The sequence below is a fragment of the Cheilinus undulatus genome, linkage group 15, assembly GCF_018320785.1.
Source record: "Cheilinus undulatus linkage group 15, ASM1832078v1, whole genome shotgun sequence".
Classification (NCBI taxonomy): Eukaryota; Metazoa; Chordata; class Actinopteri; order Labriformes; family Labridae; genus Cheilinus; species Cheilinus undulatus.
Window position 1 is genome coordinate 25,888,372 of NC_054879.1, and position 14,101 is coordinate 25,902,472.

Sequence of the window (14,101 nt, forward strand, 5' to 3'; positions counted from 1 at the left end):
TTATATTAAATGAAACATATGATATCATATTGTGATATTATATGCATCCTAATGCCTCAGCCATTCATCATAGTTCCTATCATCCTATTAAGGTGAATGAATTTACAGTAAGTGTGCGTGCCCTCCATTGTTCCAAGACCACTTCAAGAGGACTTCTGATTGAAATTCTGTAGTTCATTTACATTTTCTTGGCAGTTAACAAAGGTGTAGGTATTTTTTGCTTCTTCTTGTCAGAATGAAAACAGCAAAGTGCACTAAAGTATAAAAGGTAGATATTTCAATTTTTATTGCTGTGATGCCATTGCACTGACCTATTTGTGTGTCATATTTTACATCTCAGCATCGTGGCCACGTTCATTAGTGAGTCAGTGAGGCATTCTGTTGTTGTTGGCTGAAACACTGGTTGAAGCTGGTGACATTTTCACAAATCTCTGAATCACTGAAAACTAATGAATGCTCTTGTTACTAGGCAACAGTCTGATTACCTTTTCTATCCTCAATCTGCCAACCTAAAAACCTTAAAACGTCTGAAAATATCCCTAAGAGTAAAAAAAAAAAAAAAAAAAAAAAAATCCACATGCTGCAGCACAAACCAAGGGCTCTGTTTTTGCTAACGGTGCATTTGTTGCTTACAGTATGAGACAATTGCTAATTGTGAACTTACAGATTCTACATTTACATACAAAGGGGAGTCAAGAGTTTGCATAATAAAATCAGAGGAGGAAATCCATCCAATTTCCATCCCCAGTCAATTTCCCTTATGTTTATTTTGCATTAGAGAAAATCCCTCTCAGCTCTGTGATTATTCCCGTCAGGATGTCCGGCTTACAGTTATTTACATTTCTAATAGATTCTTTAATTGAGGTCAAGTCGAGGCTGCCCAACTATTCAAATTTATGAAAAGAAGACTGAAAACTGAAAAATGTGAGAAGCAGGCAGGCTGGAGCTGGCAGTGCTCCCCTCATTGTTCTCCTCCTCTCCTGTAATGTCAGTGGTACATTAACCTTGAAGAGGACAAAGTGGCTGAAAAAGTTGTGACAGTTCTGTGATGAATTTTGTCTCTGCAGTGTCACAACTTTGCTGAACATGTTTTGTCCTACATGTCACCAGGACTGTGAATCAGGCTGTGTCCTTTTACCTGTCTGTCAAATGTCACTGCTCCAAGACAGTTTGGGTAATAAAGTGAAAATTGTACTAGAGCAACTATAAAAGATCTCTGATTTTTATCTCACATGGGGCAATAAGTGACAAGGCAGCATCTCAACATTTAGAGGACTATAACTCCTGGGCTGTTTACTCTAAAGTCTTGTAAATAGGTTGCAACGGTACAGGTGCATCTCAAAAAACATGAATAACATGTAGAAGTTAAATTTTCCAGTGATTTACTCAAAAAAAGTTCTTATCTCAAGACTTGTTTAGTTTTAATCTTGAAAATTCTGTCTTATATCTTGCAAAATGTTCTAATATGTTGGAAAAGTACAATTTGCAAGGGTTCCCCAAGCCTTTATCCTTTCACTTTGGTTCAGTACACACAACCTCAATCATTGGGAAGACTGCCGACTTGACAGATGTCCAGAGGACAACCACTGACACCCTTCACAACGAGGGTAAGCCACAGAAAGCAAGTGCTGAAAGGACAGGCTGTTCTCAGAGGCTGCATCAAAGTATATGCATGAAAAGTTGACTGAAAGGGAAAAGCACAAGGCACAGGGATGAGCTCAACCTTCAGAGGAATGCCAAATCAAGCAGATTTAAGGGGAGCTTCACATGGAGCTGACTGAGGCTGAAGTCAGTGGATCAAAAACCCCCACACATATGCAGGTCCAGGAAATAGACTACAAGTGTTGTGTTCTCTGTGTGGAGCAACTCCTGAACCACAGATGTCATCAGCATCTCACTTGGGCTAAGGATTTAAAGAACTGGATCTTTGCTCAGTGGTCCAAAGTCCTGTTTTCAGATGAAAGTAAATTTTTCATTTCATTTGTAAATCAAGGTCCCACAGTCTGGAGTAAGGTCAGAATGGCCAAGACTCCAAGATTCTTGAAGTCCTTGAAGTGTTTTCAGTTTCCACAGTCAGTGATGGTTTGGGGTGCCTTATTATCTGCTGCTGTTGGTCCACTGGTCTTTATCAAGTCCAGAGTCAACGCTGTCAGCAGTCAGGAGATTTTAGAACTCGTAAGAAGTTTTATGGAGATACTGATTCCCTTTTCACCTGTCCACAGTGAAGCCAGACTATGGTATTACTGTACTTGATTGGACAGCCAACTGGTCTGACCTGAACCCCATAGAGAATCTCTGAGGAAATGTCAAGAGGAGGATGAGAAACACCAGACTTAACAACCCAGACAAGCTGAAGGCTGCTATAAGAGCAACCTGGGCTTTTATAACACCCCAGCAGGACCACAGACTGATTGGCTCCATGACATGTCACAGAGATGAAGTCTTTTTATGCAAAAGGAGCTCCAAATAATTACCTGTAAGACACAGTCTGCTTTAGGGGGTCTATCTGAGGGAAAAAAAAGATCTGAACTTTCTTCCAGAATAAAACAGAGTCCTCCAATTCAGTTTCTGTACAGCTGTGTAGCTCTTTTAGTGCCATCTGTTTTTACCATGCATAGTTTGTAATCGTAACAGCCACAGTACGGTGGTTGAGCTTTCATCTTACAGTAATTAATTACATAATCTGTAAATTCAAACTCTAGAGTAACTAGAAAAGCACTTGGAGACCGCAGACCTCCGCCATTAGCCCTTTTGTCCAGTGGTACAGAATCATTTAAAAGATTCCTGGATCCAGACGGTGATCTGGATCAGTCCCAAAATCTAATCAGGTTTTCCTTATGCCATTTCTAACATTTCCTGAAAATGTCATCAAAATCCATCCCCAACTTTTTGAGTTATGTTGCTAACAAACTAACAAACAAACTAACTAACTAACAAATGACCAAACCCACCCAATCACATAACCTCCTTGGCGGAGGTAACTAGGGGGAATGAGGTGGTAGATATGGGCAGGTTTAGCTGTACTGGAAGCTGATGTTAATGGCTGCCCCTGGTGTAGCAATTAGCTTGGATGAAGCTGTAGAAGAGCAGCAGTTTTATAGGACCTGGATCAAATTTTTGTGAAATAAAGAACAATGAACAGCATGGAAAGTTTATAATGATGGAAAATATGTTTCCCCTCTGCTTCAAGCCTAGAGTTTGTGGGGGGTTGTTGTAGTGTGATTCAATGTATACATTGGTTTTTGTGATTGTGTTGGTCTGCTAAAGTTGGTTGAGTCTTGACTCTTGAAATGTAATCCTTGTGTCATCCACATCACCCATTTTTATTTACAGCTGAAATTAAACTCAGGAAATTGCATACTACCCATGGTGGTTGAGGTTTTGCAGTATTGTAAATATTTGATATAAGTTCTGTGCAAAAAGCTCCAAATGCTACATTCAAAGTCAACTTAAACTGAGCTTTTAAAATGAAAACTATTTGTTTTGTCATTTTTCTCTATGTCTTTGTTTTGATTCAGTTAACAATATACAGCGCTTAACAAATTTATTAGACCACCTGTCTCAGAGACCATCCAGCATTTGCGTTAAAGAGCTTCTACATATTGGTGTATTAACCATTGCAGAAACAAAAAAAAGACTGTGGTAATTACCAATGCTGTTAATTTAGGGCAGCTGTGGCATAAACCTTACTTTGGGTGCTGGTCTAATAAATTTGTTAAGCACTGTATATTTCAGAGACAATTCTCAGAGAACTACTGCAATGGGTTAGATTTTTCCCCTGGGTCCAAAGGTCTTTTAAACCAAGCTTTCTTACGCAGACTTGTTTCAATGCTTTAAATAACTAAAGGCATAGGACTTCACCCTGGATTCAAACTCTACTGACTGCTGGGTAATTATGTATGGATATTTGTGCTGCCATGAGCATATTTTTGCAATGATTTTATCGACTCTTTGCCTCAGAAAGAGGTCAACCGTTTATCCTTGAGCGCTGAATAAATACAGGGACATGCTACTGCAAAAAATCAATGTGTAAATTTCTGTGAAATTTAACACTGTAGACTGATCCTGATATTTTAGAGGACTACACCAGAATCAGGTATGAACACAAGCTGTTTCCAAGGAAAATGAGCTGATTAAGGTATGTGTTTCTATTTTAGACCTCTTTCTTAAGCACCAACCCTCAGTTCAAAATGTCAGCCTTGCACACAAAAAGTCTCATAATTTAATGGCAGACTGCCATGAAATTTACTGAGCAGATTAAAGCTCCCTGAGGGATTAACCCCTTTGACTTTAATGACCCCATGCTTTAATGGAAATTACAGCCCCTGGAGACCACTAGTTGGGCTTTTGGTTGACAAAAGCTTGTTAAGTTGTGATCTCCCACAGAATGTTTCTTGTAGCTAACTGAACCATTACGCTGATTATGGGTGCACTATCAGCGCTAGTTTCCCTTTTAATTAAAGTTTAAGACAAATTAAAGCAGCATGTTGAAAAAACATAATGACTGTTGAGGCTTTAGCTGGAAGCTTGTTTCACTTGTTAATGACAGAAACAGTGGTAGTTTAAATGGCTACTAAGGGGGGCTTTCTGTATGACCAAGGTCGCCCATAAAGAGGGGACAGAGGGGAAAGCCTTTTTTGGCCTGGCCAAATGGGGGGCCCATTGTGGTCAGCAAAATAATGGTCCATTGTCCATATTTTATTTATAACCTGAAAAAAGTCTTATCAGTCCTTCTAAAGCAATAAAACAATAATTTTATTCATTTATACTGTATAATAATTATAGCCTTTTAAAAATGCAAACCCCTTTTTAAAAACAAGATTAATTTTTTACTGGTAAAGATAACAATATGGATGAGACCACTGAACTAAAACATTTGGAAAGTAATGTTAAAAGTCAAAGCTAGGCTATGATGTGCATTAATGTCAGGATGCCAAAAAGGAGACATTTTTAAAGGAAAATAAAAACATAATTGTGAAAAAGAGGCAAGAAATACATAATGAGTGGCAAAAAAGTGGCCAGAAAAGAGGCACATATAGCAGGAAGGTAGCAAAGTGACAAAAAATGGCAAAAAAGACAGAAAATCAACTAAAATGGGAGAAAAATGGCCAAAACATTGAAAAACGGGCAGAAATTTGCAAAAGAGTGGCAATGAAGGGCAAAAAAGCAGAATTAGATTAGAAGGGGCAAAAACTTTGCAAACATAGCCAAAAAGCAATAAAAAGTTACATAACAAAAAGAGTGAAAAGCAACTACAATGGATCAAAAAGTAGCAAAAATGGGATATAAATGGCAAAAAAAAAAAAAAGTGGCAAAATTGCCATAAAGCAGCAAAAAGTGGTTAAAACTGGCAAAAAGGAAGTGGCAAATTTGGCCAAAAGATGGCAAACAATGAGTGAAAAGCTACTAACATGGGTGAAAAAGTGGCTGGGTGAATGTTATCCAGGGCATACATTGACTTATCAATAAACCACAAATGTGGAAGGCCCATTTCCTGGGTTTTTCAGGGGCCTGGCTAATTCTGTGGGCAGCCCTGTTTATGATTATGTTCATTTGTGTGGCAGGAATGAGAGTAATAATATTTGTGCATCTTATAAGCCTGGGTTGTGAGGGAGTGCATATATACTGTGTTGTATATAGATTTACAGACTAATAACTGGACAGTTTTGCTTTTACTAACGACCTACCCAGTTAATTTCAATTCTGCTGCCTTTTGGTTATTTTTGTTGCACTTCAGTGCCTGTAATGTTGACATTAAGGTGTACCATCTTTGTCCCAAAGGCATCAAGAAGTAACAAAGCCTTGTTAATTCCATTGCTTTGAGTCTATACTGCAGACGTTGTCGCTATTGTGAGCACTAAAGACTTTTGGGTCAGTGTGCCCATGTATGTAGCTCTCCGTTAATCCTCCAAATGCATCTTGGCAGTTTAATTTTTATGCCAGTTCATGGTCAAACCACCACATTTCCTGCTTGTTTGTGAACAAGAAACCATGCAAAAGTATATGATGTTGGAGTCGGAGCTGATGTTGATCGGCAGCAGATTAAACTGCAGTTATCCCAAAGAAGTAAAGAGTGGCAGCATAAAGCAGGTGCTTGTTTTTAATGCATTAAAAGAACACTGAATCAATGGCAGGAATAAAAGTTTTCCAAACAACTAAAGGCCAAATGTTCAGTGCCTTAGAATGTTTTTGTATCTATCCCCTGACTTATCATTAACCTTTCCACTGAGTTGCTTGGGGTGTTCTTTTGTCTTCATGGTGTAATGGTTGCCAGGGATACTGAATCCCTATTTCACTAACTGTGAGACTACTAGCACAGTCACTTATTTTACCTTACACATTTCCATTCAATTGACAGTACTTTGTAGAAATCTGTTTTCACTTTGATATTGAATACAGTTTTTTTTTGTTTGTTTTAGGTCAGATTATATTGACCATGATTGATTTATAAAATCAATAAAAAGGTAAAGCATCCAAGGGGGAATAGTCTGTAGGCACTATACATACAGGTATTTGCCAAGGTGGAGAAGCCTTCTCTGTAATCACCGGGACAAAAGTCTGCAAGAGAATTTCTCCATCATTAAAGCACAGACAAATTCTGCTCAGGTTAATAGTTAATTTTATGGCAGGATTAGAAGGAGACTGTGCACAGCTACTGATTGTTCATTAGAGTGGAGTGTCAAAGCCCTGTTTTCTCCTCCTCTTTGGGTTTTCTTTTCTGATGGCATCAGATATCATGTTTGGAGACATAGACAGACCACGGAAAAAGGACTTTGTTGGCTTTTTCACACTTTTTTGGGTCGGTATACACTCCAGATAGCCAAATATATGTGCAACAATACTAAAAAGTGGGTTTTTCATTAGAGTGTCCTGTTTAACAAAAATACTTCTCATTTATTGGGTTATTTTTTAACAGTCCACAGTCCAGGAGATGCTCTAATTTTTAATTCTGCTTTTAAACTTCACTGAAATCACATGAAAACTTTCAAAGAACGACTTTTTGATCTTTTGACTTCCACACCAAAAACAAACCGATCCAGAGGCAGTAGTGTGAGGAGGTGTTTCCAAATAGCTCTGGTCCTGTTGTTTGGTTCACTCCAGTGTTTTATTGATAGTCATAATACCATCAGATACACCAGGGCTTGTTTTTGACTGAAGCAAACCAAACAGGTTCAGTGTGACGGCACCCTGAGATCATTCCAGTGTAACCACATGGACCTTTACTGAACATATCGACCTCTCACAGATATGTTCTTCACTCTCTGGAGCTGCCCTGAGTGGCTGTAATGATTTCTTAGTGCATGGTCGACTGTCAAAGAGCCGTCGACGTATTGATCACTGCAGTGCGTGTGAGTGGAGCTTTACTGTGGGCTTTCTGCCAGGACTCAGATGAACTAAAAAAAAAGAGTAAAGGTGACAATGTGTGAGCCACAATGATCTCACCTGTCATGTTGCAGTATACTTGTGTGGGTCCCAGAGGACCGCTCCCATCTGGATCAATGGAGAAGAAGCCCGAGGAGCTGCCAATCAGCTTGTAGGCCTCACAGGAGGACTCGTAGATGGCTGGAAGGAAAGAAGAGGGGACAGAAATCAGTTTTTCCTGGAAGAATCAACCCACGCTTCAACAGCTTTCTACCGCCTGACTCATCAGACTGAACACAATCTATATTTATTTATGGACTGGGCTAAAACTATTGTTTTCTATACTGAAAAAAAAAAGAAATAAGGCTTGTCTCTGCTCTATCAATATCCACATTTATGTAACTAGTTTCTGATGCTGAATAAAATTTAACAACCGCCCCAGCATTTTTTATGTGAAAAGTAAATAAAGGCCAGTTCAAGACTGTTAATATTTGATTTGAAGCTGGTTTTTAGGCTTTTCTTTGTGTGCCTGGTGTATGCACTATCTATCTTTGGTGTGGGGATGTCTTATAACCTATACAAAATAAATGTCAGACCTTAAGGTATTTATGTGTAAGTAAAAATAAAAAAAAAATCAAGATATACTGATCATGGAAAATAAAGGGGCTTATCACTGTCTTAAAGAGGACGTTTTCATGCACAGCTAAGTTGCCCCACAGCCATCGCTCATTAAAACTATTTAACTGGCCTAATGTCCTCCAGGGACAGTCAATTTAATAGCTCAGTCCCAATACACCCCTTGCCCCTCCATCTTAGTCCTTCCCCTACATTTTCAATGATCATGTCTAAGGAAAGGGTGAAGTATTGACGCTACACAGCCTTTCAAATAGAGGTTAGCCACGCTTAATAGAGTGAGATTTAAAATCTCCCAAAATGCCTTGCCAATTATCGCCAAGGTTCTAAAATTACGGCAAGAATCTAATATTGTGTTGTTTCTGTATTAATATTGTTTCAATGCATTATGTTCCCTCTAATTTTGAACAAGCAGTTTAAAACAATCACCCATAAATGTCTGCTATTGTCACCACATCTGTTTACATAAATGCTACTGATGACATATCAGGAACTTGAAGGGGTGTCCCATGTCTGAGGAGTAGGGTGAACAGTTAAAACTGGGAAGAATAATGATTCACAACCCAAATAAAATAAATAAATAAATACCAAAACACCTTGGTACTTTGGACATTATTGGACATATCTTTATATACTTAGAATAAGTTGTTTATTTATTCATAGCAGGGTCCCCTTTATGGACTCTGCCATCTTGGATTTTTGCATCTTGCATATTTCTACAGAACCACAGAAGGGAGCAAATAATAATAAAACAATTTTAAATGTTCAGGTGATTAAACACTAGGCCTACTAATAAATATCATGTTCCAGTTTAATGTCATTTTAGGCAATTGATAATCCACTGGAGGGAATTTTTACCATTTATCAGATTGTATTCAAAAGGTTTAAAGAAAACTATTGATCATATTCATTAGATAGAGGCCTTACGGGGTTAAGGAAATATGGCAAAAAGCATGCAGAATAAGCAAAATTTACTTCTTAAATGTTGAAGTAGATGTTTGTTTAATATCAAACTGCTATTGGCAAACTTTTACCCAAGACTGTTGTTTAATCAATGTCTAACTTCTTATTTATAAAATCCAAAGTTCATTGGTATTTGAATTCTTTAACATGAAGGTAAAATTTACCCCATAAGAAACCACTGATTTTCCCTGTTTTATTTTACACCAGCAAACAAACAAAATAAGTTGCCATGAAAAAAACTTCTCTCTGTTGCAGCATTTCCAAATCAGAAATCAAAGATCAACCTTCAACATGGACATCACAGGCAAAACATGGTATTCATTATTTTGAAATGTCAATACGTTTGCTCACTGCTTTGAATGAAGAAGATTCCAGAGGTTGGAAAGTTTAAGGTCTGAGCAATCAGTCCAAGATGGTTTTGGATGGGACAGATCCTCATCTGCCAGTGATCTAATTCTCTTTCTGTGATTAATGCTTTTCATTGTCTGTGGTTTAATAATTGCTCTTGACCAATGTGATTTATGAAAGTCAGTGCACTCTTATAACAGGTACATTTTTCCCACTGGCTGTTAAACGTATAAAGAGATACTGTCCGTTCTAATCTTAAAACAAAGAACTGCTGAGACATCCAAGTGCTGCATGCATTCATGGATGTCTGACGTCTGCAGCCGGGCTCTTCTGTGTACATGGGGTGCAACCTAGCTACTAGGCCATCGGCACCAAGAACCATCTTTTCATATTTTTCAGAAACAGGTGCCAAAAGAAAAAATGTTTAGGTTAAATCAAGCAATGATCCAGAATTGGTTGCCTTTGAATCTTATTTACACCACTGTGGTATAAAACAATTCATATTACTTGAAACTTAAATCAAAAATTAAATCTATTTTTTTTATATTAAATCTGAAAACAAAAGTTTTCAAACTATTGTTCTTATTTTCATTACTGAAACACAGTTAAAAATACAAATTCTGAGAATTAAATATAAAAAACAAATAATAACTATGATTAAATATTAAGGGTACTTAAAAGTTAAAAAATATACAAATTAATATTTTAGTGAAAATTTAAATGTTCAATTATTTAAAAACATATCTATTCAAACTTAATAATTTAAATTATTTAAAAGTAATTTAGTAATAATATCCTTTCGTTCTTTCTCATTGTATTTAATATTTAAAAGTCTTTTTTTAGTGACAACCCTGTTCTTTCTTTCTTTCTTTCTTTCTTTCTTTCTTTCTTTCTTTTTGTGGTTTTACATGGACAGACACTATATCTAAAAAACAAAACAAAACAAAAAAAACCCCACTTAAATTAGTATAATGTGCTGCAGGTTGTGCTTCTTTTCTATGAGAAGTAAGCTAATAGCTATGCTAACAGTTTTAATTTACCATTAGTAGAAACTTACTGTGGTTAATCAGTGTCTTCACACTTTCAATCTCGTATCAAAGGCTTTGTTAATCCTTCCTTTTCCTCCTGTTTTTTATTAGATTGTGATGTAGATAAAAAAATGTGATTTTTTGTGACTGCTGGGCTGGAAAGAAAAATATTTTTAATTCAGCAGACACTCTTTCACTGTCATGTTCCCTCTGACATGCTAAGAAGACTGCATATAAACAGGCTCTCAGTATTCTGGGGATCTGAATTTCACAGGTAGTTTCCAACAGAAGTCAGCATGGCAAATATCAAGGCAGTGTCTGGGTGATGTCAAAAAGTGACACCTGTAAGGAAGAACTCCCACGTACAGACTCTGTCTAAAGGCAGCCAGTCTGAGGCTATTTAAAGTCTGGAGTATAAAACAAACATTTGAAAGTGAAAATAGCATCAAATGCTTTAAGGTCGTGTCATTTTGAGACAGGACAGGTTTTCTCTTCCCCCCTCAGCTACAGGACGGGTAAATGTGTGAGAGCTGAACCAAATGATACGGCTCAGTTGACCTAAAATAAACGGGGCGGTGCGGTGGGAGTAATGGCAGGTTTGAGACGAGGTGCAAAAAAGAAAGTGAAAGGGACTGCTCACAGTTATGACAGGTCGCTCCGGAGTATCCTGTCCCTGAACAGTCACAGGAGAAGGAGCTCCACGTCTGAGAGCAACGACCTCCGTGTTCACACAGATTAGGGAGACATCTGTGGGGAAAAAGATACAGTTACAAAAGGTTTCACTATTGATTAGACTGATCAATCAATTGGTTTACTGACTAAATGTCAGAAGAGGTTATAAAAACACCCCCATGAAGACTGCTGTAACAAAATCAATCAATAATCAGAAGGCTTGATATCTAAATAATAATAGAATTCAAAGAATTATGCACATAATCCCAATTTTACCACCTTCCATTTTAATGCATAACCAAACCAGTTTCCATTATCAGTGTTGGGAATATATTGGTAAACCAAATGATTCAAATGAAACAATTTATACACATAGCATGAGGTCTATATTAAACTGGAGAGGATGCACCCAAATTGTTTGCATACAGAGAAATGTTATGAAAGAAAACGTCAACCTTTTACTGTTATTCTCTGCAGAACTTTCTGAAGTTTGTTGATACTCTTTACCCTCTACAGGGCAGCTAGACTGACATGAGTGTAACTACATGAATTATACATGTCTGCGAGGGCTGGAGGAATCGATAGTGGATGGCATCATTCTCCCAGGAGGCAAAAAAGAATAAAATAAATATCATCAAATTTCCTATGCGTGTTGCAAAGATATTTTGTTTCCCAGAATGCAGATGTGACAGATGTGAGGCCACAAAGGGCTTTGCAGCCAAAATCTGGTCAGTCTTCACGGTATTCCTGACCCACTTTGCCATAGAGGCCATGTCTGCATGACATGGCCTGCAACCACTAGGTCCGTTTCTGGAGCACAGCCCACAGAATCCTGACTGCAGGATCATAAGATCACCAGTTCAGATAGATAGATGGATAGCAGCTGTGTTTCCGGGCTTCTCCATTTTTTACAGAGTGAGAAGAAGTGCATCTGCTGCTCCTGTATTCAAAAGACTGAGGGGCAGATCCACCAACCTCTTTTTAGCGCTGACTTAAGCCAGAGATTGACACCTAATAGCCCCTTTTTTTGCAACTAATCCACTACAGAATGTGCTCTCAATATATGCACGTGCTACAATGCCCCAAATTTTACCACTCCAATACACTAACCGCTTGTTTTTTCCACAGGCTAAGTGGCACATTAGTGGCTGTGCACTAAGATCACCAACACTAAAATGACAGAGTGAGACAGGAATAAAACGAAAACACAATTGTCGAATGTGCCACGCATGACTGTTAGAGATTGTAAAAAAGAAAAACACACTGACTAAACACATTTGTCTCTGCCGCTGTTTTTGAATCACATAAAATACATAAATCATACATACAAGTGTATACGTAAATCAGTCACTGGTCAGTAAAAGCACAGAGTTGTCATTTTGTATGACATTAGGCTTCCTGCTGCACAAATCAGTATTTTATCATTAAATTAATTTCATCATTCAGGGTTTTTTTTTCCTGTGAGAATTAATATCAACTCTCACTGTGACAAACTACAAAACTCCCACCACAAGTATATATGTCTGTAGTCTATAATGAACAGAGCTGTAAAGAGACATTTATTCAGAGCAAAGGATAAGGAGGAGGACCATGAAATGCAGATATTACTGACCATTACACACTTCATAGTGGTTTATATGAAACAATAGCAGTCTGTTTTTAGGCACTAGAGTTTTCTTAACACTCTTTTACAACTAAAACAAATTACTTTAGAACAGATGTTGTTTATTTTCACCAAATTGAAGTGCATGAAGACAACCCCCCCATCACTCTCACTTTTTCAAAAGAATAATCAGATAAACAATTAAAATACGAAGAAGCATCTGCCTATACTGCTCCTCCATGAGCTGATTTATTTAAAGGTGTCTGATATTACGTAAGTCTGCTCCGACATTTGTTGTTATTCTGTAAAATATAAAATGTTAAATAAACTCACCACTGCTCCTCAAATACTTTCGCTCTAAGGGTATCTTTTGATATTACTTGATGGTAGTAGCAGCATAGGAAAACATATAGTTCACTAATGACTGATTAAATTTTTAAACATTTTTATTCTAAAGTAGCTTATGCTGGGCTCCTACTGGTCCTACAGCGCATTGTTGCTGATGAAAAAAGTTTATAGGGATACAACAACTGACTAAGGTGGGAAGAGGAGAAAGGAGAAATGATCGGGAAAGAGAAATAGCACTGATTTGAATAACTGCTTTCTTCTGGTGTTAATTGCACCACTTTTAGTACCTGTTGCAGTTAGCGCTAGCCTTTGTGGATTAGGTGCTATTTGTATTGAGGCTGATTTGAGGTCAGAGGAGCAATTATGTGGCAAATTTTTAAAAATCCCCCTCCTGCTCCTCATTACATACATGTGAATGGGACAGGGTGCTGTTTGCTTGGCTGAGCAGTTTGCATGCTTTTTGTGTCCAGTTAGCATGGATTTGCTTGTGCTCTGTGGATCTGATGCAATCTGTTTTGCAATTTTTGGAGCAAAAAAACAAGCAAAAAGCTGCACTTTCTTTTACTGGATCTGCCCCTCTGACGTTTGTCTGCATGCTCAGATACAGTGAGCGTCCACGGCCTAGCCCAGCAAACCCACTGCCTTAACATTGGGGTAACTGTTTTCATCACAACACTTCATTAGCCATCTGATTTGTTGCTACAGGGAGCCATCATGGCATCACGATTGGGGATTCCCAATCATGTTGCCATGGTGAAGTTAAGCTTTAAGGGGAAAGTTAGTGAATCCTTTTATGACTGAGTGCAAAATTGACATAATTATTGAACATATTCTTGAGTTATATCCAGAAAGCTTTTTCGCAAATCCCAAATCAACTATTAACAAGTGATCTCAGTGGCTGTTTTGCTGGATTTGAAAATATCCCCCTAAAGGGCTCCTGATAAAAATGCATTCACCCAAAATGCGAGAATAATGTTATTGTAAATTACGGCCGGAACCTGAGAATTGAATATCAAAATGCTTTAAAAGGAGGTGCCCAAAACAATAACAACTTCCTGGCAGTAAAAAGAAGAGATGAGAGAAACCTCTGAAGCATTTGCATTAGGCAGAAAAGATTTCCTTCTTTTTGTTTAGTGTTTGCAAA

General features: G+C 37.8%; 1 protein-coding gene across 1 annotated transcript in view; it reads right to left on the reverse strand.

Moving 5' to 3' along the window:
• The window catches only part of cntnap5a (contactin associated protein family member 5a), a 253,581-nt gene that overhangs the window by 88,830 nt on the left and 150,650 nt on the right, over positions 1-14,101 (reverse strand). The window contains exons 11-12 of the mRNA XM_041807623.1: positions 10,975-11,081; positions 7,444-7,563 (exon numbers count right to left, since the gene is read on the reverse strand). Coding sequence (XP_041663557.1) covers positions 7,444-7,563; positions 10,975-11,081 — 227 coding nt within the window. The remainder of the gene's footprint in view (positions 1-7,443; positions 7,564-10,974; positions 11,082-14,101) is intronic.